The sequence below is a fragment of the Symsagittifera roscoffensis genome, chromosome 4 (assembly GCF_963678635.1).
Source record: "Symsagittifera roscoffensis chromosome 4, txSymRosc1.1, whole genome shotgun sequence".
Lineage (NCBI taxonomy): Eukaryota > Metazoa > Xenacoelomorpha > Acoela > Convolutidae > Symsagittifera > Symsagittifera roscoffensis.
Window position 1 is genome coordinate 8,742,926 of NC_087065.1, and position 26,702 is coordinate 8,769,627.

The 26,702-nt window shown below is 35.8% G+C and overlaps 3 protein-coding genes across 3 annotated transcripts in view; 2 read left to right on the plus strand and 1 right to left on the minus strand.

Moving 5' to 3' along the window:
- LOC134845178 (small ribosomal subunit protein eS4-like) overlaps positions 1-26,702 on the plus strand; it is a 485,903-nt gene that overhangs the window by 349,442 nt on the left and 109,759 nt on the right. The gene's annotated exons all lie outside the window — the stretch shown is intronic.
- Positions 1-26,702, plus strand: part of LOC134845180 (cytochrome b-c1 complex subunit 6, mitochondrial-like) — a 350,323-nt gene that overhangs the window by 202,034 nt on the left and 121,587 nt on the right. The gene's annotated exons all lie outside the window — the stretch shown is intronic.
- Positions 1,242-24,949, minus strand: LOC134844422 (uncharacterized). Its single transcript, XM_063861092.1, has 6 exons — positions 24,725-24,949; positions 17,655-17,907; positions 7,033-7,200; positions 6,258-6,433; positions 2,632-2,681; positions 1,242-1,618 (listed from the first exon to the last, which is right to left on the minus strand). Exons 1-6 carry the CDS (start codon positions 24,803-24,805, stop codon positions 1,411-1,413), a joined length of 936 nt encoding a protein of 311 aa, XP_063717162.1. The 5' UTR covers positions 24,806-24,949; the 3' UTR covers positions 1,242-1,410.

Below are 26,702 nucleotides of genomic sequence, written 5' to 3' on the forward strand. Positions count from 1 at the left end.
AAACACCTCGAGCACGGTCGAATCATACCTCAAGTACGGTTGAGCACGCTCGAAACAAACTTTGAGCACCATCGAGCACAGTCGAGCACGTTCGAAATATACCGCGAGCACGGTCGAAAAAAAACTGATTGTCCCAGGGTAATTCGGAATCCAAAAGACAAAATTCTTTCAAATTTTACTGATTTTGGGGGAAAAAATTGACATACTGCAAACCAGTGTTCCAAAAGATGGAAAATAATAGCTCAAAATCTTTACACAGCATTTAAGTTGCAAATAACTCTAATCATTGCATTCTGATAAAAAAAAACGATAAAAAGTTACCCGAAAAAAAAAACAAAGTGTAACGTTTAAACTTGGAAAACTCATGTTGTTTCAAAGCCGAAACATGCCCGAATTCGGTCAAGCACAGTCGAAATATATCTTGCTTGGGTCGAGCACGGTCGAGCACAATTTCTGTTCGGTCGAGCACAGTCGAAACATACCTTGCTTGGGTCGAGCACAGTTGAGTCCATTTGCTTAGGTGGAAACATACCGAATTTTGGTCGACCACGGTCAAAACATACCAATTTTTGGTCCAGTAGAGACAAAGCGAGCACCTGCACCCAAGTAATTATAATTTTTAAATCTCAAACATGAATCCGAGAGGTTTTTGATATCTCCAAAAATTGATTTGAAACGTATGGACCAACATGCTCGAAGTTTTTTGAGTACTGTTTGGATCATATGCAAATCATAAAAAAAACTGGCCGGCAAAAGAAAACGTTTCCAATTTATTTTAACATATTTACATAAGTATTTTTACATGGGTCTAAATTATCAATAATTTCCAAACCGAAAATAACTAAACCTAGCACATTTTTAAAAACAAATTTTGTGCAGAATTTGAAACTCCGATTTATTTTAAGATGTTTGTTTGGGCTGGTACTTTTTTCAACGTATCATTTTTTCAATATCACGTCGGAAATAGAAAAATAGAGATGACCGCATTCGACCAGCATAAATGGTTGAAAACGTGAAAACGTATCAATTAGCATAAACCTGATAGATAAACTTCTCAGAAATACACAAGAATAATCGTAATTCGTTCAAATTTGCGTTTCTTAGAAATAGAAAAATGAGTATTTGGGAAAATATGCAATCAAGAAGCAGATGAAACTTCTGAGACTATAATTTGTAGTCAGTCACGCCCGACCTGTAATGGCTTTAACCGAGCACTACTCATCGAACAAATTACTTTGTGTATAAAAAACTGTTATTTATATTGTTTCTTTTGTGTACAATAATTTTTATTTCTACAATATGAATGAAGTTTCAGTTTGAGTTTGTTTGCTAGTCGATAGGGTTTTCATTTTCCAAACTTTTATGCATGTCGAGCGGTCACTGTAAAAGGACCACAACATTGGGTAATTATTAGCAGTTAATTTCACTTCGTCTGAAAACAATTTCAAAGAAGTTGAAAGGCTCTCCTTTGACAGGTCTTGTGGTCATGTTCGGATCCCAAGATATTGTTTTGAAGCCCTGTTTGTACAGCTGCTGGACTACTTGGACGTAAATACGAATATACGTTGACACCCTGTGAAACTCTACTCCAATTTGTAGCACGTTTCTCAAACTTCCCCTAAATAAAACCAGTAAATATGGACTCCCTTTGACAGCACCCGGGGCTGCTAAAATTGGAGATCTCAAGATAGTACAAAGGCGTGACCCCCCCCCCCCCCCCCTAAATTCGCTGGTCATTATGATGCTACTTTTTATTTGTTTCAAAACAATAAAATCATTATAATCGCACTTTTGAAATTTTTTCCCCAAACTTTTAGTTGAATTATGGTTTGTTTAATCGAATGATAATGGATTTTATCTAGTTCTTAAAATAATTTTGTAGAAACTTTTTTGTCAAATAATTTATTATAATCGATTATAATGGATTTTAAATGGATTATAAACGATTTGATTTTTTTTTTGAAAAAAAAAATGGATTATATTGGATTATAATCGATTCTGTGGTCCCAAAGTGTTATAAAAATCGATTATAATGGCAACATTCTTGACCACGAAAATCGATTATAATCGACTACTATTATCCAAAAAACCTCACTGCGGGCTGGTCGATACTTTCGAAAAACTTGTTTATAAACTCGAAAAAGAATGGCTGTGTTTCCGCAAGGGTATTAAAGTATGATACGAACTGAAATAGCAATTTTTCAAATAATTTCAACTGAAAAACTATCAAAAGTTTTGAATAATATTGGCTTGTCAGCAATTCAAATGCATTATAATTCACACAAAAATTGTTTGAAATTTTTAATTAAAAATTGAACAAAACCGAATAGAATCGATTAGATTTTGCATTTTATTGTTTAGAAAACATTAAGAAAGTTATCCATATTCTTTCGACTACAATCGTTTGTTTCGATATTCAGGGAGGTTGAAATTTCAGTATAATTGATCATCATCCATAAAACTCTACTGCATACTGCAACAAAATACGTTTCACTTGTTGCTAAAAAGCATTTTTTTGTGCATTTACATCCTTCATTGTCACATTGCTCTTAAAAATAACGATACCGACATTTTTTGTCCTACGATACTGACATTTTTTGTCCCGAAAAAAACACGACTGTGATTACTTACGATTCGATCCACTCTGTTATGGCTTGTCGCTCGGATCCGTCCACGTCAACCTGCAAATATATTTCATTTCTATGAAATATTACTGACAAAGTGAAAGTTTTTACAGGCTGTTACAATCAGACTTTGTAAAACCAGGTAGAAGAACCAACAGACAAGCTGTTCACCTCTTTGCGGAGAATAGCTTTTTGTGTTTCGCACCTTGTTAAGAAATATACACGCAATTTTCGGTTTTTTTTACTGGGTAGTTTTACGGTGAAGCTTGAATCGCGAATCATGATGGGGCTCGCACCACATATCTTTAATTGTTGGAAGTTTATACCCCCTCGCACCGGAGTTCTATGGATAATAATCGGTTATAATGGAAAACTGTTGTCTAAAATGTTGTCATAATAATCCATTATTGTGGCAAATTCAGACCATCAAATCGACTATATTGTCATCATAGTCGGTTTTTTTTTCCTAAAAAAACAATCCATTAAAATCCATTATAATGGATTATACTCCATTTAAAATCCTTTATCATGGATTATAATCCATTTAAAATCCATTATAATTGATTTTAACGAATTATAATCTATACATTATTTGCAAAATCATTTGCAAAACTTGCAACATTTCTGCGTTACTCACGGCCTACTCGCAATCTAAACCTACTCGAATTAACACCCCGCCCCCCTACTTTGCTCCCATCGCTTTTTCCCAACCCCCTCCCCCCACTCCCCTACGTTTATCCCTACGCCCACCCCATGTTTACTAAAGTTTATCCCAACACCCCAAGGTAACAGTTTACCGCCTCGTCCAAAAGTCTACCAATAAATAACTTCCCATAAAGGGGGGGGGGGGGGCGAATGGAGGTTGCTGTAAACTGGCAGGGATTGGCAGGGATGTTGGAGGAAGGAGTAAACGGGGGGGGGGGGGGTTGTAAACAGGTAGGAAAACGGGAGGGGGGAGGGAGGATGTAAGCAGGGAGGAAAACGGGGGAGGGGAAATATCTAAGGCAAACAGGGGGGGGGGGGGGGGGGTTTGGGGAGGTAAACAGGGAGGGGGTAAGCGGGGTATATGAGACAAAAATTATTATAAAAATTGAAAAGTGAAATGTAAATATTTATTAAAACGTAGCAACTGCACTAAACAGGAAATGCGATAATTTTGAGAAAAAATTGTAAATTTTATGACTAACCTCTCGAAAAAATCCATCATAATTGATTATAATCGAATATAAGGGATTATATTGGCCTAAAATATATGAAAAAAATGGATTATAATCAATTATAATGGATTATATTGATACAAAAATTAATGGATTATAATTCATTTTTTATGGATTATACTCAATTTTTTTTGTAATTTCATAGATAATGACTATAAATTGACAATATAATCCATTTTTATCCATGGAACTCCAGTGCGGGCCGTCCCGCCACCAGAGAGTTCAAAATATTTTTTTTTTTGGGAAAGGGAGTGGGGTTAGCTTAAGAAATTTCAAATGAACAAAAAGAAGTTTCCAGGACGGGAAAAAACAACTGGCTTTTTCACTAAAAAATTTCGAATCAGAATCCTTGGGAAATCAGCATCCTTGGAACGGCTGAAACAATTTGCCAAAAATTGTTTCTGTAAAAATTAAAAAAAAAATACATTTACTTGTAATGGTATTCTCGACATCAATTTCTTAGAGCTATAGAAATCTATTCGCAACTAATTGGATTGGATCTATAAAAAAAACAATAAAAAGAAATGAACGAAAAAAGCGTGAAAAAACAATAGAATTCCTAGGGTTCGATTTGGTATTTAAAGCAAAGAGTAAAAAATATTATGCTTAGACTATTTATACAGCTTCGCGTTGGACATAAAATTTCCACATTTTTTTCAGGCAATAAAATGAACGAAAAATTTTTCACCTTTTTGCTGTTTTGCAAAAACAATTTTGCTGTTTTGCAAAAACGTGTAGTTCACGGTTTAACCGTGAAACTCTTTGAACCGTCAACTACTGGAGATCACGACTTAAGCTTTAAAATATGATGAATGAATCTGTTTTTAAACAATATAGCCGGACAAAAAATCGTAAAATCTTAATTTCAAGGATTCGCTCTACGTTTTAATAATAGAACGTAAAAGGGGCGTTCTGAGTGCAGAAAATTCCCCGTAAATAGCAGAAGCAATGTAAAGATTTGGATTGAGCGTGTTTTTTAGAAGGCTAAGGATGTAGGCTAAAGATATATCTTTTGGCAAATATTCACTGAAAAAGAAAAACAAAAATTTTTTGAGCTACGAATCAAAATTCGTCTCAGGTTTTGACATACAACAAAACAAATTGATGCATTTTCATTTAAAAAAATTTTCTAGTCCAACAATTTTAACTGCTTCTGCTGTTTACGCTGAATTTTTGGGACTAAGACCATATCTACCATGTTTCATATCTACCATTATCCATCATGTTTCAAATTTTTAACTGTGAAGTTGTAGTAGTTACGAATAAAAATTTGACTCAGAGTTAGGCATTTAACAAAAAAAAGGTGATGATGTTTCAAACAACTTTTGTCTAAGGGGTTAACAAATTTTTTTTTGTTTTCGTGAACCTGCCAGACCGTACAGCTTTGAAACCCTTACTTTTCAAACGAATGATTTCAAGTCCGACATTTCAAAATTTTTCTGCTGTTTACGGTGGTTTTTTGGCATCAAGAACAACCCTCTGACGCCCTCTGATTGAAGCGTCGAACAAAGCCTTGAAAGAAACTTGTTACATTTTTTATACGATTGCATTCTTCAAACCAGTTTGATCCATCATTTTTCAAAAGTTTAACTATACACTTGTTGTGTATTTGTAGATGTAGGTGTAGATATGCAAAAAATTACGAACTAAACTTTGACTCACATTTTGGCAATTAACAAAAAAATGAATGAATTTTCAGACAACTCCTGTTTAAGAAGTTACTAAAAAGTTTACTTCTGTTTTCGTTGAAAAAAAACTGCAACACCGTCTAGCTGCGAGAACTTTAGCTTTCCAACAATTACTTTCAAGTCCAACATTTACAACAGCTTCTGTTAGGTCCGAACTGTGGGATTTTTCGGCACTAAGAACAACCTTTTCACGTCCTCTGATTAAAGCGCCGAACAACGTCTTGGAAACATATTTTGTAACTGTTTTTCATACGGTTAGTCTTGTAAAAACAGTTTCATGCATCATATTGCAAACTTTCAACCAATAATTTGCAGTACTCAAAGATGTAGTTGTAGAAAAGAAAAAAAACACTAAAATTCAAAAATTTGACTCAGATTTTGGCATATAACCGAAGAAGAAGTTAACAAATTTTTTCTCGGTTTTCGTTGAACAAAATCTGCAAGACCGTCTAGCTTTGAGATCCTTACCTTTCCATAAATCTGCGTAAATTAAATTGAGCATAAGTCTGAATGTTTCCCACAGCCAAACAGCTTGAACTTTGTTTTTCCCGCCGCAAACTGGGCGATAATATTCAATGAGAACTTTTATTAAGTGAAACATCATAAGATTGGTTAGAAAGTAGAAAGTCGAAGGTAGAAAGTAGAAGGTGCCATATTGTATTGAAAGAAAAAATATAAAAAGTTGAAGTGAAAATTAGTTGTAGATAAAACTCTTTAAATAGACTAACTTTGAGATACTGTATGGTTCTGTTTGTGTCACCATTTTCGGCAATAAGAGTGCCTAAAGTTTTCAGCTTGCCACTGTTTTCCAATCCCAATCCAACTGGTTTCCAGTTGATTCTTCCGCTGTTTTCGGATTTAGGAAGACTTTTGATTGTGTGATCATAAGCAAATACCTTGCATCCTACGGAAACAGAAAATTTTGTAAACAAAAAGCAAAAGCATATCTTTCTCATCAGATCTCAGAGCATAGGGGTGGATCTAGGATTTTCTCGAGGGGGGCGGGGTGGGCAGGCAAAATTTGCAAAAAAATCCAGAAAAAAGCGTTTTAAGGCACTTTTTGGAATTTAAAAAAAATCGCGTTTTTTTAACGCGCCCCCGTTAAGATTAGTATAAATTGGCGCCAAGAGCGCCTTTAGAAAAATTTAAGGATCAGTCAGCAGAAAATGGATTTTTCATAATAGTACAAAGGGGGACTCTTTGGCTCGACAGGGGGTCGAATCCCTAATAAAAAACGTCCGCCACAAGCCCCCCCCCCCCCTTAGTCCGCCCCTGTCTCAGAGTAAGACTTAACTAACAATCATGAATAAAATTTGAATGTTACCCAAAATTCCTTGTTGTGAAGAGGATTATTTTTGTGACGTGGTGTGAAAGGGGTTACGTTGCTCAGCGTATTAAAATGATAATCCATTTATTCATCCCTCATCCGTGCATGTTCACAAGGGTCCATGACTCCTCTCCCCTATCTCAGCCCCCCCCCACCAGACAGAAACACCTAGTTACCGTGTGAAGCTACTGCGTCTTCGAATGACGCATCATTGTTCACTCCGAAAGAGTAGACCAAACAGTTCTGTTCATTTGCAGTGGATGCCGGAGGGAAGTCATCTGCGCATACATACTTGAAGCCATCCCAAGATCTCCATCCAGTATTGATGCCCCAATCTCCTGTTCCTGTTTAACAATCAGAAAAAAAAGATTCGTATCGAGCCAACAGTTGACAAAATAATCTTAAACTCGTAAACTCAATTATAAGTATCAAACCGTGTTGTATGATCTTTACTGAATCCGTACGGATTGGCAACTAAGGTGATAACTCAATACAATCTAGAAGTTAACTGAAACATAATCTCTTTTCTCAGTTCTGCACATGTTGTGCTCTTAGCAATACGGACTGGCCGAAGTTCTCAATGTCAGTTGACCTGTGGTAAAAATTGTATAAATAGTTATAAATATGTATATATGTACATCATTATCATGATGCCAAATGGCCGGATGATAATCACCCCTCTGTACGATAACAAATGATTTGAGTTTTTAGTCCCCGTGGGACTGACTGAGTTTAAGTAGCAATTCTTTAGTCCCTTTGGGACTTTTGATTATTCAATTCCTTTTTGCGGGTTCTTGTACTTCCTTGGTTGGTTGCTCCGTTATATTATCGTTTTTCTTGGTGTCAATCATAATTTCGTCCTTCACTTTCTCGTCTACTTGTTTTTCGTGTTCCTCGGTTGTGTTGGCTGGTTCGTCGGTCACCGGTGTACTGGCTTTTTCAGCAACATCAACATTCTTCTTGTCCATCATTATTGTTTCGTTCGTCGGGCTATCGATCGGTGATACGCGTTCTATTATCTTGACCCCGTCTTGTGCCACTTTTGAAGCACTTGGTTATATCGTTTCCAAAAAATGGATTCAGGCAATGATTCCGGAGAATTCTTTTTAAAGCCCATTTCGTGGATAAAACTGGATAAGCTGCTGGGATGATTTTATTTTCGGACGACGTGTTTTCCTGGCGATTCGATACTAATTTTCTTCTGTTCCACACTGTGTATGGGACAGAGATTTCCGAAAACGCAGGACAAAGTTGCCTGTCGGGCCCCTGTGGATTTTCTTGTAGCCACTTTTGGTGTATTCTGTGGCTGAGTAGTTTGTGAGGACAGTCAACGCTTGATGCTGTCGAGTCTGTTGTTTTTTTTTTCTTATCACCCTTCAGGAACATCAGGCCTCTTTGCTGTTTTATGGTTGGTTTTCCTCCCGGTCTGTGTTTTTTTGCTTCTGGTTTCGCAGTTTTTCTTTCTTGTATCTCTTTTCGAGAAATTTGTTTTGTAAAGCCCGTTTGTTCATCTTTTTTGAATATTGGGTGCTGGGGCGCGTTCAGCTCTTCGATATCTAAAATTTAAACATGCACCCGTTCCTCTTGCGGACTTGTATGCAACATAATCGCTTAATCTCGAAGGTCTGCTTGATCCATAGATAAGTGAGTTCGGTACAAAAGCGAATCCGATGTTCTAAGCCGAGGTTTTTTTCCCTCAGTTTCTACCAAGGCTGTATGTGGTGCTTAAGTAAGGATTTTTCTATCTATGGTTTTGTACTTTTGCTCAAATGCTTTTGTGCTTTAATAATTTTGTTGCTAATCTTATTATTTTGTGGGCTAGCTGTTTAAGTTTTTTAGTGTTTGGATCTTTTAGTGCTGATGTTCCTTTAAACTTTGAATTTGGAGCTTCCTTCTCTCTTGCTAACGAAAACCCAAATCTCGCACATGCTTTGCTTGGACTCGATGAAGTTCCCGTTTCCCCTTGGATTTCGGCGTTTGTCGGTTCTGGTAGATTTTAGAGTGGATTCGTCTTTTCCGTTGGCAGTGGAGGGTACGTCACGTTTTTCCAATCTAAACATGCGTGTTTTGCGTTTTCCCAATTCAAATTTATTGGGGAGCTAGTTGTTGCTATATTTGAAAGTAGTTCAATTGGTTTTGTCCCATAGGGTCTTCGAAGATAGTGTTTTTGTGGTTATGTGAGGAGTAACTCTTAATGTTTTGATTATTTCTGCGACATTAGACCCAAGTTTGAACTGCATCGTGGGATAATTCGCATTACTCCTTATCTGAATTTTACTTTTTGATTCATCTGTTCAACTACCCCAATAGATATGTGATCGTCTACCGGTTCAAAAAGATGTTTAATGTTGTTTGATTTACAAAAGTTTCGAACAGTTTTTGCCCGGAATGTTGTGCCTGATCACATCTTAATTTTTGTGGTGTCTCGATGTTTGAAATATATCTTTACATAAATTTTTTAGCGATATCCGCCGTTGTATTTATAACTACCTTAGCTTTGGAAATTTTGATCATTTATCTATTGCGACCAGAATGTGTTCATCTTTTTTTAAATCATCCGGTAATGGCCCCAAGAAATTGTGTTGTACTTCTTCATTTGGTTCTTCTATTGATTCTAGTTTGAAAGAATTTTCTTTTCCCAAAACTGGTTTTAAATTTTTACCTTGTTCTGTGCACTGTCTGCAGTTTTGGGCCATTTGGACAATGATCTGGTGAATTTGGGGTACTACAAACTCTCGCATAGTTCCAGCATTGCAGCTGCACCCGGGTGTGTAAGGTGAAGACTGACTAGGATCGCTTGTCTAAGTTGTTACGGGATGGTGATCCGCCCATCCAACAGCAAACAGTCCTCCTTAACATGTAGGCGGTTTCGGTCGTCAAACAAGTAGTCCTCGTAGGCTAGCTTAAGTGAGTATCAATCTCGCTTCTTCACAAAATTTACGATTGGTTTTAAGTATCTGTCCTTGCTGGTTGCTGTTGCTATGAATCCAATCCGAATTACCTTCTGGAGGTTGCTACGGTACAAAGGTATATCTTCTTCTAGCTCTGACTTTGTTGTGGCCTGATTCATTGTGGCAACTATACTTGACACGATCACTTCGTGTCTTGCCTCTAGTTGTTGTGTGTTATTATTCATTGTTAGTGGTCGTTCGTTTGGAGAGTAATCGTTCCTCTGCTGGAATCTGGGATCAACTCACCTCACAAAATGCTCATTTTGCTCGTTAACTTCGACCGTCAAGTCTGTCTGTGATTCCACGTACTCGTTGTTCTGTGTTTCAGTTTAGGATTCCGCCGACTGAGTTTAATTCTGGGTCGCTGTCGCGGTGGTGACTGTTTTTGGGCTGCTAGTCCCTTTGGGCGTTGAATCTCTAATCTTGCCTTGGGTTGGGCTGGCTATGTTTTCCAAAAATACTGTTTTTGTGAAGTGTCTCGCTGGATTGTAGGATTTTTTCGCTGGTAACTCTGATGGTTGTCGGACTTGTTGAGATTTCTTGAGACAACGATGTGCAATATTCATAGGTTGTTGTTGTTTTTGTTGTTCGGCTGTGCCATCGGGGATCGGATAGGCTCTCTTCTCGATCCGGTTCTACTCTCCAAGTAGTGTCGGCCTGTCGTCCGCGTGGTGTTTGTGCTTTTTTCCAGTTGCATCTGGTGGTACCAAATCGGGTATGAAGCCTCCCTTAAAACCTTTATTTTCTAATCTTTGGCTCACAGTTTGATTAGAAATTATTATAAGATGGATTTTCTGTTTATGTTTTTTTATGGGCTGCTGATTTTTTGAGAAGGAGATTGGATCGAATGATTATTTGTGTTTAAGATTTTGTGGCCGTGATCGGTAGGTATGTTCGGAGTGTTTGAAAAATGTAATTGGTTCCAATTGAGTGCTTAATTTCTTTTCATTTGCGGCGCGCGTTTTGATAAGCCGATACAGTGTTTGATTCTGATTGGCTAGCGTAATCGAAATAACGTTTCAATCAATTCGAGATTTGCAACGAACGAGTTAATAAATGCTACTACAATTTCCTCATCATCGTACTCACTGGAGGGGTAATGCTAATCCTACAGGGTTTTGCGAAATGTAGTCTATTAGCCCAAATTTTGAACCTGCCAAATGTTTGATATCAAAAATAAAAGTGATCAAACGATCAAATCGTCTCGTGAGTCTACTTTGGCTAGTTTTTGATCTTTCTCTCGCGTTTTATGAACTGATTAAAGCTTGATGGTCGGTAATGATGGTGGAATTTTTCTCGTACAAGTAAAATTTGAAGTTTTCGGTTTCCCGTAAGACCCCCGATAACTCTAGCTCATCTAAAGAATATTTTTTTTCTAAAAATTTAATGAACCTGGACACATATGATATTGCCACCCGTCCAATCTGGGTAAAATGCTCAAGCGCAGCGCTTCACTCAAGTTTAGATGCGTCGCAGACCACTCGGGTCTCTAGGTTTTGGTCAAACTGCTTGTTTTCAGTTATTTCTGAAACAAGTTTTAATATGCGATAAAAAGCTGTTGTGTGATCCGACTTCCAATCCAATGTTTTGTCCTTATCCAGTGTTTTTAATAATGGTTTGAGTGCTGAAGCCTCTTTTGACGGTTTTGATATATATCTTGTAAGGTGATGTATTGAACCCATACAACTTTTTAGCTGCTTGAATGTTTTAAGGGGTGTGAGTTTTGCTATTGCATCGGTTTGTCGATTCAGCACTTCAGTACCCTCTCTATTAAACTGATATCCGAGCCTTTCAACTTGTTTGCATGTGAACTTACTTTTTTCTTTTGAAATTGCTCAATTTTGTCGTTTAGTTACTGAACAAACTTTATGAAGGTCTTTTCTGTGTTCTTCTTTAATAGAACCCTTCGTAACTATTAGAATGTTGTCTAATTAAGCAAATGTGTTTTCGCAATTTGTTAACCTGAGGTCGCAATTGAAATTTGCAATCGAAATTCAGCAGGCATAATTGTGATACCATAAAATCCAGTTTGGAATTGGTATGTTCCTGTGGCATGTCCCCCGATTAAGCTGAAACTACCTTGTTTTTTGGTCTCTGGATCCAAAACTGCGAATATGCGTATCGAAGGTCAATTGTTGAGAATAGTGTCGGTTCTTTTTTTCCTTTCTAAGATTTGCGCAATGATGTCGAGCAGTAATTCAATATTGGGCACTTGATATTTGTTTTTATGGATACATTTATTTATCTTTTCCGAGTCCATTGCTAGTTTCTCTGTTTGATCCTTTTTACCGTTATTAAAATAGGGCTTATGAACTGTTGATGTGATTTTTTGTCTAGCTTGATGTTGTATTTTTGGTCGATAGTTTTGTTTAACTTTTTTCAAGCCAATCTTGGGAATGAATTGATACCCTTCTTCCTTTCTGTTGTATAGGTGTAATGTCTTTTGTGAATTGCGTTTTCATAACATGGCTTTTTGATTTTACGATTTTAACAAACAGTTTTATGAAGTTTTTTCCCATGGTTTCAATTCCAATTTTCGATTTCGTGTTTGTTTAGGATTTGATTGTGCTTCGATTTTTCTTGAACCAATGCGATTCCACTTTTTGGTAGGACGTTCCGTGCGATGATTCTCGCTTTTTGGTCGTTTACAATTTTAAATGGAGCAGATTGCACCGTCCGACCTCCGGATTTATCGCAATTGTCAGACGTCCTTGAAAATTAAATATTTTTCATTCTAACACGCCAGGCTTCTTGCCGCATCTTCCGGAGGGATCTATCTGAATCTGGCTGATTTGTCGTTTGTTTGTAATCTGCGCGCTGTTTTTTTGTTTAAGAACGACACTGGGCTACCTGAATAAGCAATCGCGAACACGTTTTCTGACTTTGTTTTGAGTTTTAAAATGTGGACGTTTAAATTGTCTTCTTTCAGATCGGTTGAATTTTTGATTTCGAAAGCTTCGGGGATTGCTTTTATAGTAAAATCGTCTCGAGGAATGTCTTCTCATCCGTCTGTTTGATTGAATTCTGCGTGGGCAACGGTATCGTTTTCTTCAACGTCGATGTCTTCATCCTGTTCGTCACCTATTGATCTCCGCTTGACTCTTGCATGTGCTTGGGCCCGATTAGTGCTTGGGTACCCGTTTGGAGCTCCTCTTCCGTGTTTTTGTATGTATCCTATGGGTTCTTGCTTAATTGTCGCTGAATTTATTCGACCGAACGGATTGGTTTTCATAGTCTTACTGTGTTCTATCAATTTTTCTCTTCTTATCGCATAATCGTAGGCGTTTTGCGGCAACCTTGCTTCTGCTAGTAGTTCTTCGGTGATTTTCCCAATCGTCATTTGGGCCGTAATTTTAGTAAATCAGCTTGGAAATGATCTAATGATTCGTTTTTCCGTTGTTTTCTGTAGATGAAATTATATCTTTCGAAAGCGATTATCCGCGTTGTGACAAAAATGTCTTCCAGTATCTGAATCAACTCTTTAATTGATATATATATATATATATATATATATATATATATATATATATATATATATATATATTTCAAGTCCTGGGCGTTTTTGTTGTAGCTGTCTTTGGCGTTCGGCCTCTAAACTCATGAAGATATAATTTTTCACCATTGCGTCTGCTTCGTCCCATGGGAAATGGTTGCAAAGTGGTCCTCTTTCTCGAACTCTTGTTGTTTGATTTCCCAATTGACCTTCTCTCCTGCTTTCGTAGATCTCGTTTCAGTTTTTCCTCCTCAGTTTCACTGTTAATCTCCAGTTCGTAAATTGGTTCGGTTGGTTCTATGATTGGTGGTTTTGCTCGCAGTAGAGTTCGCACTTCTACACCGTCTCCAACATGGCTGTCCATTTTGTCCATTCCAATGGCGGTTCCGCTGTTGCCTTCTGCCAGAATGGTGGGATACTCAGTGGGTTTTCGTATACTGCTGACTGTGCTATGCCATACAGTGTTGTGTGATCTTTACTGAATCCGTACGGATCGGCGTTTAAGGTGATAACTCAATAAGATATAGAAGTTAACTGAAACATAATCTCTTTTCTCAGTTCTGCACATGCTGTGCTCTTAGCAATACGGACTGGCCGTAGTTTTCAAGGTCAGTTCACCTGAGGTATAAGTTGTATAAATAGTTATAAATTTGTATATATGTACATCACTATCATGATGCCAATCCGGCCGGATGACAATAAGTGAAAAACCTGATAGAAAGAAAAAAGTTACCGAACATAAGCATTAAACACAAGCATTAAACACAAGCCTTAAACACAAGCAATACCGAAAGCACAAACACAAGCATTAAACACAAGCATTAAACCTTTTTCAAAATGAACAAAAAAACAAGTGAGAAAGGTCTCGCTTTAAAGAAGAAGGGGTAGTTTTTCGAAAGAAAGTAATTGCGGATAGTTTGAAACAAAACAATTTTTTTTCATCATTCTTCATAATATTTTAAAGCGCTGTTGGTCTATCTGCGATTCGCTCTAACTGTCCAACTTTCGCTGACATTTTTAAAGATGCAGCATTTTTTCAAACAGTTTTTCTCTAATAGCAACCCAGGTAGCCATATTGTCACCCGTATGGCTACTTTTTCAATTGCACCGAGGCTTTCAGCTCATCTACCCAAAAACAAAAAATTCAAACGCATCCTTGCACCCATTCCAATTTATTTCAACTTTATTTTGCAAAAAAAACTCACGTAAGCGACAAATCAAAACCTAAAATACCTACACCTTAAAACTGACAGAAAAGTTGCTTGTAGAAAAATTAACTCTTAAAAATGTGCTGTTGTTTTGGTGGCTGATACTCCAGAACCATTAAGCATAAGCCTTCAATTTGAGACCCTCAGATCGTGTAATCGATCCCGTGTTGCGTCATAGCAATGATAACCTGTGGGGGCGAAGTCTCGTTTGACTTCTAGCTTCAGGTCTACCACACCAAATTCTGCTGCAGTAGTGGCACCAGGTGAAAGTTCTGGACTCCAAAAACTTCCTCGTCAAACCAAATGACTAAGTCTAGAGTGCGAAAAGTTTATAGGAACGATCTATGCTTAGACAGACTGGATAGTTTTTCTTAAGATTATCTGCAAATCGCAAAACCGCTGTTATTGTTCCCGAATCGAGGTGCTCCTTTCTTGTTTTCACAGTGTCGACCAAAACTCGGTGTGATTTGACCGTCTCCACCGAATTCACTGGAAACTGGGCTGAGGTGTTTGACTGATGATTGGACCATAAAGGTAGCAATGTCTGTTTTCAATTTTTTGAATAAAAAATCCTTTTTGACTTTTTGAGTTCAGAACCCAGTGAGTTTTTGACTTTTTTCGAATTAACTCGACTTTGTTCGAAATTATTCAAGGCTGATCGACTGTTCGTATTTGTTCGACTTTGTTCGACTTAGCTGGACTTCGTTCGGTTTTGTTGGACTTTAAGAGAAAATGTGCAACTTTGTTCGACAACATTCCCCAATTTGAGGTTGTTCGCCTAATTTGAAGCAAGATTTGAGCGGTTTGAGCGTTTTATCTAAAAAACCGTTCAAATCTTGCGCAGTTTATAAGCGGTTTTTTGGAAAACCGCTCAAACCACTCATTATGAAGTAAGATTTTAAACACACTCGTCTAAAAAAAATCTGCTCAAACCTCAAATCTCGCTTCAAATTAGGTGAAAAAACTCGACTCGGGGTATGTATTTAAATTTCTCCCTAACTCACATCAGCATCATTTTTTGGTATAAGCAGTATGGCTTCTCAAGATTAGGCAGGTAAATCAAACATAGTTGGAAAAACCTATAGCCAGTTCAGTTTGCAACTTTATTTATTTTAATCGGGCTTTATCAGCCAAGGGGTTACAATATAAAATGCCAGCTGATGAAAAATGGAAAGATTTCTTGCCGGTATCACTAAGAGTTTTGTTACCAGGGTATTGTTTACATTCGACCACCCTCACTCAAACATTACTTTTATGGTTTAACGAGTGGTTTTACAAGGTTAATTATGAAGACCAAATATGCTTGTTATGGCCTAATTAGTCTGCATGCCAATTTTCACGACAATCAGACAAAGGGAACGGAAATATGAAAATTTGCAGGTGGGGGGAAAAGGAAAAAGAGCCCAATCAATTTGAAACCAACCCTGAAACTTACTAAAGATAATATTGAAACCTTTTAAATTCGTGAAATGTACAATGTTAATTGATTTGAGTCTATTTAAAATCGATTTAAAATCAATTTAAATTGACCGGAAACCATTTTTGTCAGTGCGGGAACGCTTTTGGGGCCAATATATACAAGTTAAAGGGAAGCGCGCGCCGAAAAAACGCGTCAAAATTTTCCAAAAGTGCCTAAAAACAGCATTTTTTGCCTGCTGCGTAAAAAGTGTTATCACAATAGGATCTTCATAGAGACAATAGGGTCGTTATGTTCTGTGGCATTCGAAAAACCAAATTGGCCGATCTAGAAAATTTCTCAAAAAATTTGCCATTACGCAGCTGGAAACCCGCACCGAAGTTTCATGGGTAATAATCAATTAAAATGGATTTTCGTTGACTAAAATGTTGTCTATAAAATCAATTATCATGTCAAATTTAGACCACGTAATCGATTTTTAATCCATTAAAATCGATTATAATCCATTTTTGTTTTCAATATAACGGACTATTTTTTGTACATAAAATCCATGAAAATTGATTAAAATTTGTAAATAAAGACTGTAATTTTTGCAACCATCGGCAAAACTCGAACAAACACGTTCATCCAGGGGCGGCCATTTTGTAATAATTTTCCAAAAAACCCAAAAACAGCATTTTTGACCACCTCCTCACGTCAACAACAACCCCCCCCCCTCCCCAACGTACCCCCCCCCCTTCCCGCCCCAACGTACCCCCCCTTCCCGCCCCAACGTACCCCCCCCTTCCCGCCCCAACGTACCCCCAACCCAATACGTACCCCCCCCCCCCCCCAACGTACCCCCATCCCCCCACGTACCCCCCAACCACGACCTCCCCCCTCCCTCATGTACCCCATCCCCCACGTACCCCCCAACCACGACGTACCCCCTCCCCCTCTCTCTAGTTAGGGGACATATAACTGTAGTACGGGTAAGCATGGGGGGGGGGGGGGAGTTGGTGTGGGATCTATAGGTAACTTTTTGTAATATTTCATAACTCGATTGAAAATAGGAAAAAATCAAATTAAGCGAGAGAACAAAAAAACTAACGTAATTAAAAAGCTTTGGATAAATTGATTATAATCCATTATAATCGATTAAAATCGATTATTTTTCTTTTGATAAAATTTTTTGAAAATAATCGATTATAATCGATTATAATCGATTATATTGAGATTTTACTGCTTAAAATATTATCATTATAATCCATTTTCAATCGATTATAATCGATTATTCTTGTTATTTTGTAGAGACTGACAATGAAAAACCAATATAAAATATAATCGATTATTATCCATGAAACTTCAGTGCGGGTAGGACGCTAATTTGGTGTTTGTAGTTTTTTGGAAACCAGACACATGTCTTCAAACATGTTAAAATTTTGCCAGAACGATCAAAGAATGCGAAAGAACAATGGAAGGTTAAAAAGAGCGTCGTAGTTGCGGAATCCGCTTACAATTCACAAAATACATATTTTGGCTTCGTAATGTCAAAACTATCAAAAACCCGCCCACCACCCTCGAAAAAACCCTAGATCAGTACCTGATTGTTGCATTTAACCGAATCTCTCAGGCAAACAACAGGTTTGATATGTGCAAAATGGTATACGAAAAAAAACATTTCCTTCTTATTATATAACAAACCCCCAAATTTGCGAGAATTGTTACAAAAGAATCTCGATAATCTTACCTACTCTGAGTACTTTTTTGCACGCTGACTGAACTGGTTTCGTAAGCCACTTGTAGAACTCATTCGTCAAATTTTTGTCATCTCGGCTGCCATCCGTTTTCAGTTCCCGTATTACTCTGACGTGTTCCATGTCTTCCTTGCACGTTGACACTTTGAACGGAGTATCATTTTCCTCAACTTTTGAGCTTTGGGTACTATTAGCAGAAAATTTTGGTTGAATCACTGTTCTCGTTTTTGTTGGCAAATTAACAGGCTGAAACATAAAGAAATGACCCACCAATTCCATTTTGTTTTCCGAATCAAAAAGTTGACCCAGCAAGGAAATTGATAATTGCTTATGTGTAAAATTTTAGGTCTGTCTCAATGAAATTCGAAAATAATTGATTATAAATGAAATAAACGGATTCAGTTAACTCTTGTTTAGTATTTAGAAAAATTTTTATTCGTGAATAATCGGTCCATTTTTTCTTCAAAAATTTCTCTAATTTTTGTAAACTTTAACTGACTATCTTATTTTCTTTTTTTTTTGCAACAAAAATCCTTTTAGATTAAGCGTTTCAAAAACGAATATCAATAAAAAATATTCTGAAAATTTGTTTAAGATGCACTTTTTTTGCTTTTTCATACTGGAACCAGATCTAAACTAGTATTTATCATTGGTTTTTTTTATTATATTTTATCTTTATAAAAAATTAAATACTAACCAATCATACTCCATAAAACTAACAACCTATTTATTTGTAAAGTGCTGAAACTACTTGTAATTTCAACACCAGAACAATTTGAATTAAACTTAGAATACAGTTGTTCTCACTCTGGAACTAACTCGAGTAAACAGGTGTACACTAGATCTATTGAGACTAGGAGACATAAGAGTAAGATTAAGATCGGTATTAGACTAAGAAGTTGCACGAATCTATCCGGCCGAAAATAAGATAGTGTGACGAGCAGACAGTGTACCTTATCTGAAATTACTCTATAAGTACAGTAACGAATACATAACTCATCTGGTGCGACCAAAAGTCTCGAACAGACCTTAACTAACCTAGCATTAGACAAAAATTAGATTAGAATTATACAAATACAACATTTCATAAAAATGTTATATGGCAAAAACTTAGTAGATATGTCTCTACGCCTCAATAGATCAGATCCAATATTCCGAACAATACGAGAACTACCCGGTACTGGAAGAAGACGTCGAACAAGAAACAACATACGACTAGGAAGAAATCTACCAATTGATTTCATGATAGTACGACAAAACGAGATCAAACTTTTGTATTTACCTGGAATGAAAAATACTTTTAAACAACCTTTAATGGCGCTACTCTATTAATTGTACAATAACGACTGATAAAAACAACACTTGTCGTTTTCCTCAAATCAGCTGTAAATTAAATGACGTCTTGAAAAAACATTTATTAAATATAAAAATACAAAAATTAGATAGTATAAATCATAAATTGTTAGTATTATAATTCATCACATCAACCCAGCTTCATCACTTAAAACATGACAGCGAATTTCAAAAAATTAACAATCATCAAAACTAACACCTAACCTTAACGCTCTAATTTTAAACTATCAAGGCTTATCCTTACTTTCACTTAAATTAATTTCGTTTAAATAACAGATCATCAAGGCTTCCCTTGGATCTTTAAATTAAATTATATCTTGAATTTTATCTTAAAATTTTATCTTATATCTTAAAATTATATCTTAAACAGCAAAACAAACAACATCTCTTTATGTCTGAGCTTGAATTGAGACCAATTCAAAAATTTTTCCGAGTAACAATTTCATCCATTAAATACATGAAAGACTCAGACTCTGATATGATTTCTCTACACATATATAAAAATTCCCCATATAAAATAACCTTACCACTAGGACTCTTCGGTTATTGTGAAATTAACGCAACAATTTCTCACACAAAAGACATAGCGTATAGAGTAAATAGTATTTTACAACTATTAGATATATGTCAATCAACAATTCTTGATGAAAAATTGTCAATTAGTAATATTTTAAGCAATGAAAAACGTAATACAGATTATTTTACAAAAACATCCTATTTCAAACCAACATTTCAAGTTTTAAAATATACGACTGAACAGCAAAAATTTCTAACAATGTTTAAATTTCAACACTCTCAGATAACACAAAAAGAATTCGAACAACTAGCTGACCTATTATTTAAATACCCAGAAGTTTACGCAACATCAAAATTTGATGAAGGAAAAATTAATTCACCATTAATTTTACGCCTAAAACCTGACGCAGTTTTCAAAAAACAACGAGCAAGTAAAGCCCCAATTCACTTGCAAGATAAAGTAAACCGATTACTCGAAATACTAGAACAATGTTAAATTATCTCTCCAGTAAATAAAGAAGAACCGCCAAAAGGTAACAAATTTATAAACCCCGTTATCATCTTAGCGAAAGGAGAATCATTAAATATCGTTATAAATTTAATTATCTTCAAAGATGCAAGATATTTAAACTCCCTCATTGATGAATCTAATTGTAATTGGCCTATTGAACATATTCAAGTAATTCTCACAAAAATAAACGGTAAATATTTCACAACAGCAGATATGAATAGTGCATATAATCAAATGCCACTAGATGAACAATCACGACGATTAACACAATTCGTTATTGGAAACCAACAATTCAACAGATTATTCTCTGGATTCTCCTAGGACCAGCAGCATTCTCAGCATTTATGAGTATAATTTTTTGAACACTCATTATCAGTAAAATTGTCATAACATAATTAGACGATGGTTTCATGCAATCACAGACAAAAAACGAAATGTTTATTGTCTTAGATAAATATCATCAAATACTAATTAAAGCAAACATGAAAGCAGCTCCGGATGAATCACATTTTTTTTCTCACCCGTGTAAAATTCCTTGGACATTTTATTGAAGGAAATACAATAACTTCATTAAAATCCCGCATAGACGCAATCAAAAAACTTCAACATCCATCAAACAAGAAAAAATACAAGAATTTCTTGGAACGTTGAACTTCTTAAGTAAATACGTATACAAAATGCAGCTATACTTAAGACCATTTTACAACAGCCTTAGACAGAAAAATAATTTTGAATGGACAAAAGAACATCAAAGGCAATATCTTCGGTTATTGTGAAATTAACGCAACAATTTCTCACACAAAAGACATAGCGTATAGAGTAAATAGTATTTTACAACTATTAGATATATGTCAATCAACAATTCTTGATGAAAAATTGTCAATTAGTAATATTTTAAGCAATGAAAAACGTAATACAGATTATTTTACAAAAACATCCTATTTCAAACCAACATTTCAAGTTTTAAAATATACGACTGAACAGCAAAAATTTCTAACAATGTTTAAATTTCAACACTCTCAGATAACACAAAAAGAATTCGAACAACTAGCTGACCTATTATTTAAATACCCAGAAGTTTACGCAACATCAAAATTTGATGAAGGAAAAATTAATTCACCATTAATTTTACGCCTAAAACCTGACGCAGTTTTCAAAAAACAACGAGCAAGTAAAGCCCCAATTCACTTGCAAGATAAAGTAAACCGATTACTCGAAATACTAGAACAATGTTAAATTATCTCTCCAGTAAATAAAGAAGAACCGCCAAAAGGTAACAAATTTATAAACCCCGTTATCATCTTAGCGAAAGGAGAATCATTAAATATCGTTATAAATTTAATTATCTTCAAAGATGCAAGATATTTAAACTCCCTCATTGATGAATCTAATTGTAATTGGCCTATTGAACATATTCAAGTAATTCTCACAAAAATAAACGGTAAATATTTCACAACAGCAGATATGAATAGTGCATATAATCAAATGCCACTAGATGAACAATCACGACGATTAACACAATTCGTTATTGGAAACCAACAATTCAACAGATTATTCTCTGGATTCTCCTAGGACCAGCAGCATTCTCAGCATTTATGAGTATAATTTTTTGAACACTCATTATCAGTAAAATTGTCATAACATAATTAGACGATGGTTTCATGCAATCACAGACAAAAAACGAAATGTTTATTGTCTTAGATAAATATCATCAAATACTAATTAAAGCAAACATGAAAGCAGCTCCGGATGAATCACATTTTTTTTCTCACCCGTGTAAAATTCCTTGGACATTTATTGAAGGAAATACAATAACTTCATTAAAATCCCGCATAGACGCAATCAAAAAACTTCAACATCCATCAAACAAGAAAAAATACAAGAATTTCTTGGAACGTTGAACTTCTTAAGTAAATACGTATACAAAATGCAGCTATACTTAAGACCATTTTACAACAGCCTTAGACAGAAAAATAATTTTGAATGGACAAAAGAACATCAAAGGCAACTCGAAGAGGTAAAAACTCTTCTCACCGATCAATTATCAAACTCTATTCCAAATCCAAATCAGCCATTTTATGCTATGTGCGACGCCTCCACGTTTGGCATCGGCGCAGCATTATTACAATCTTACAATGGAACAAATAAAATGAACCTCATTTCAGCAAATTCTAGACTATTTACACAAGCTGAACTTAGACTATTTTTCCTTATGAGAGAATGCACAGCTATAATATATACACTTACAGAATAGGAATTTTTAATACTTGGATCTAAACATCCAACAGTTTTATTTACAGGCCATAAACCGATAATTTTTCTGTTTACACAAAAATCACACCCAGACCATAGAGTTTACAGATTTCAACTTAATTTAATGAAAGTTCAAACTTACATATAGTTTGGACAGCAGGAAAAAACTTTGCACTACCCGACACTCTCAGCAGAAATAAACCACTTGAATTAATGACACGAAAATCAACAGTTGATATACCACAAAAAATAAAATTTTTCCTTGCAAAAGAAGAAACATCACCAAGATTTGAAAGCAAATGTGCAGTGAAACTGTTGTAGAATAATCACAAATAAATAATCTACAACATTTTCTACTATATCTAGATTGCCAAAACAATCACTACGAAGTAGATTTACTAGAAAAAGCTACATTTAAACCGATACCATACTCTTCATGGATAAAAAACAAAACACAGCAAAAACCACTCAAACAAAAACTATATAAACAAAAAAGGTCTCTTCCCTTTAAAAGACAAAAATCTAACTGATAATGTAAATTTTGTATGCGGATTCCTCAACAGGCAAAAATCAGATTAGTCGCGGAATCCACGTCATTGCTACTTTTTTTTCATCTTCTTTGCTGTTATGGATTCCTCAAACAAACACTTAAAACACTGTTCTGCTCAAAATTGCTCCAAAAACAGACAAATTTGCGGAATCTGCAACCGTATTTGCGGAATCCAAAACTGTTTGTGAAGTCCACAAACAAACAATAAGACTTGTGTATAGTTAAATTGAGCTGTTGCAGAGATCGCAACTATAAGCGGAATCCGCAAAGTGTAAATGGAATCCACAAATTGAAAGTGGAATCCGCATTTTGTTTGCGGATTCCGTTCACATATATGTATATATAAAGTAGCCTTTAAAAATATATCTTTTAAAAACATGATTTGATTTCACTAGAATAGAATTTTACTAAAATAGAAAATTACTAGTATAGATCAGTGTTTGGGATTAATGGAATCCAACTTACTGACCAGTATGTGGGATCGATGAAACCCCAAATACTGAACTAATTCGACGATTTGCTATGCGTTGGGTTTCTAATCACTCTCAACTTATTGAATCCAAATAGGGAGTTTATTCCATATTTATTCCATATTATTCCAGTTTTTGGGATTCCATCAATCCCAAATACTGACTAGTATTTGCGATCAATAGAACCCCAAATTATGACCTAATTTGGTGATATGCTGTGTGCTGTGTTTGCATACGCTCTCAACCCAATGAATAAAGTTACTGAATTTATTCGCCGTTATGCTTCAAAAATCAGTATTTGGGATTGACGCAATCCCAAATACTGACCTAACTTGGCGATATGCTGTGAGGTGTATTTCTATACACTCTCAACTCAATGGCTCCAAATATTGAAACTATTCGGTGTTGCTTTTCCAAAAGACTAAAAGATGACATCCACCGATTTAGGTAACCAATGTTTTAAGATTTGTTCGTGGTTTCCGCTGACAATGGTTAAGTCTTTGCTTTTAAATTCCGCACTGCTAGAGATAAGAATTCCAGCTCAGCTTTTAATTGTTCATATGCAAGTTCAGTATTGAACAAAATTCGGAATCCACTTACAGTTTGCGGAATCCACTCACATTTGCGGATTCCGCGTACATTTGCGGAATCCACGTACAGTTGCGGAATCCAAAACAACTAGCTATATTTGCTTGCTGCGGAATCCACGGCACAGCAAATGTGCCGACAAAATTTACGTTATACTCATATGAACGCAGAACCCACGGAAATTTTGTAAGTGGAATCCAATTATTTTGGATTATGTTTAAAGATTAGTTTTTGAAATCCAAGAACATACAGACACAAAATTGTGCGCCTATCGAGTGCACAGTTTGGCCTCGTAATGGCTCTCGTTAATGGAAATTCATTCTTGCAAATTCAAAAAGTGGACTGTAAAAGAGCCGGAAAGTTTTTGTTCAACTTGTACGGTTGTATATAAAAAATTGGCATGCGGACAGCTATATGCTACTGGTTTTCTTTGCCATATTCAAGATATTATCAATGATGGTAATATAAGGCTATATTTGACAACAATTATATATAATTTTTGATAATTAAACCAAATGACAATTTTCATGACAATTGGAACAGTTTGAAAAAATACACAACTTCAAAAAAATTCAAGTGAAGAACGAAACGGTGGAGCGCCACTAAAAGGGGGGGGGGAGTCAGAGAAGATTTTAACTTTTTCCTCAGTTCGATTTTTCAGCCATCACAATCAGGTATTTTACAAGCCGCGATGAGGTAGAATAAATACTTGATCGTGATTTCAGAATACTGTGGCTTTAAATTGGCTGGTAGGCAATATACGGTAAGATTCCAGAAAATTTCCAAGATAACTGAGTAAATTAACACCTAGATTTTTCTCACCTGGTAGCTTCTAAGATACAATGCGAGAAGGCAAAAAAAAGGAGCCAAAGGTAAGAGGTAAATTACTTTTCTGAGTCTCATAGCGCGTAACAAAGTATGAGAGACGAAAAATTAAAACTAAATCACGATACTAAGTCGCAAGTTATACACAAAAAACTGACAGAAAGAATAACTGCACACTTCGTTTAAAATGAGAATTAACTTTAAATCAAGTTTCAGCTTGTATAAAATGTTTTTGTGATAAAAAACGAAACCATGAAATTAAACTAAGCATACATTTGCAAGTTTATCTTTCAGCTGCTGGTACCATTTTCGTTGGACACAGTCTAAAGGCGAACTTCTCTTCCCTCACTGATGTTTCCTGAATAGTAATCGATTATGATGGATTTTTATGACCAAACGGTTGCACAATATAGTCGATTATGGATGCCAGTTTTTTTTTTACAAATAAATGCATTTTATTCAATTATAATCTTTCAAATCGTTTTTTTTCACAATATAATCGATTTTTTTTTTCACCTATGATCGTTTTTTTTTCTACAGAACTTCATGAGATTATATTTTTTGTCCACAAAAATCTTATAAACGATTTTTCTGCTGACTTTTGTTTTCATACTCCGTTTCTACAAAACTCTTAATTACTTGCAAAAAGTAGTATGTTGAAACCAGCTTTTCTGCAGAAGAAAAATTCGATCAATTGTAAAAGACTTTTGAGGACAAAAACTAATTCTGTAAAAAAAACAAATTATTATAAAATTTAAAAACGTTTACCAACCCTGTTCGAGCTTAAATTAATGACGTCATATGGCGCGAAAATTAGCTAAAGTTGGACTTTTTAAGACAGACAAAAAGCGTTGAAATTACTTATTTATCCGATTTTTGAGATTGTTGAGAACGTTGTCAACTCTTGTAAGGCGGAAAATGGCTACTTTATTTTGTTCGGATGTTAACTAATAATATTGATCTGTTTATGATGCCGATAGTTTACAAATGCTGAAGCAAGTCTTAGTCTTGCAGAAAACGAAACGAGATTGCATCTCATTTTGATCCGCCGACCCGTACACTATTCCCAGACACTCGGACGATTTTTCCGGGTACCGATATACGATCGAACATGAAATTACGTTTGAAATTTCTCAAACTCTGCTGGAAACATGCATGCCCTGATCAGACAAGGCACGTTCCTCGGTAACGTGTAGCAGCTAGCCCATTGCGAAGAGTCCAAGCACGTGGCTGCAAAATGAGCCTTGTGATTTGAGACAAAATTGCGAGAAAAACAGTTGAGACAAAAGTTCAGATCTGTCATCTCAAAAATGTGCCAAAGTAATAAAAAAAATCCGAGCAGTTGTCTCAGAAGTGACCCTGAGGCGTCGAAATTTCCAATCAGGTGTCACGTGTTGAGTGCTTGTAGGGTCACTTCCTAGAGGTCTTGCGAGCAGATGTTGTATTTATAGAGACTTTCTTACAGTTATTCTTCTCCAAAGATGGCGTAGCTAACCCGAAGTTTTTATGAGTGTTCTTGAATCTATAAAAAGGCTAACGCCTCCTCACAACACGTAACACAAAAAATCCAAACTTTTATCCATTTTTCCTAAAGTAAAGATTTGATGCTATAAATTTGAGGCGAGGTTTTTGATGGCAAAACCGTGAGCTCCATTCTTAATGTCTCAATTAGTAATAACCGTAGAAAGAACTTTAATGCAGTAACGCCTAAACAGCTCACGAAGAATCTGATTAGCTATAAACATAATATTTACGCAATCATGTATTGTAAACGGGAAGACACCGAAGATGTTCATAGTTAGTTAGAAGAGTCGGGTTCTCAAGCTATTTTTGAAGTAACGAGCCTGAAGTCTGAGTTCAGGGAAAAGTATTTACAACTACACCAGCATTTCTTAATAACGTTTACAATCTTTAGGCGAAAACAGTTCCTTAGGCTCACAGCTCTCGAAAATGTTTACAACTCTTAGGCATTACA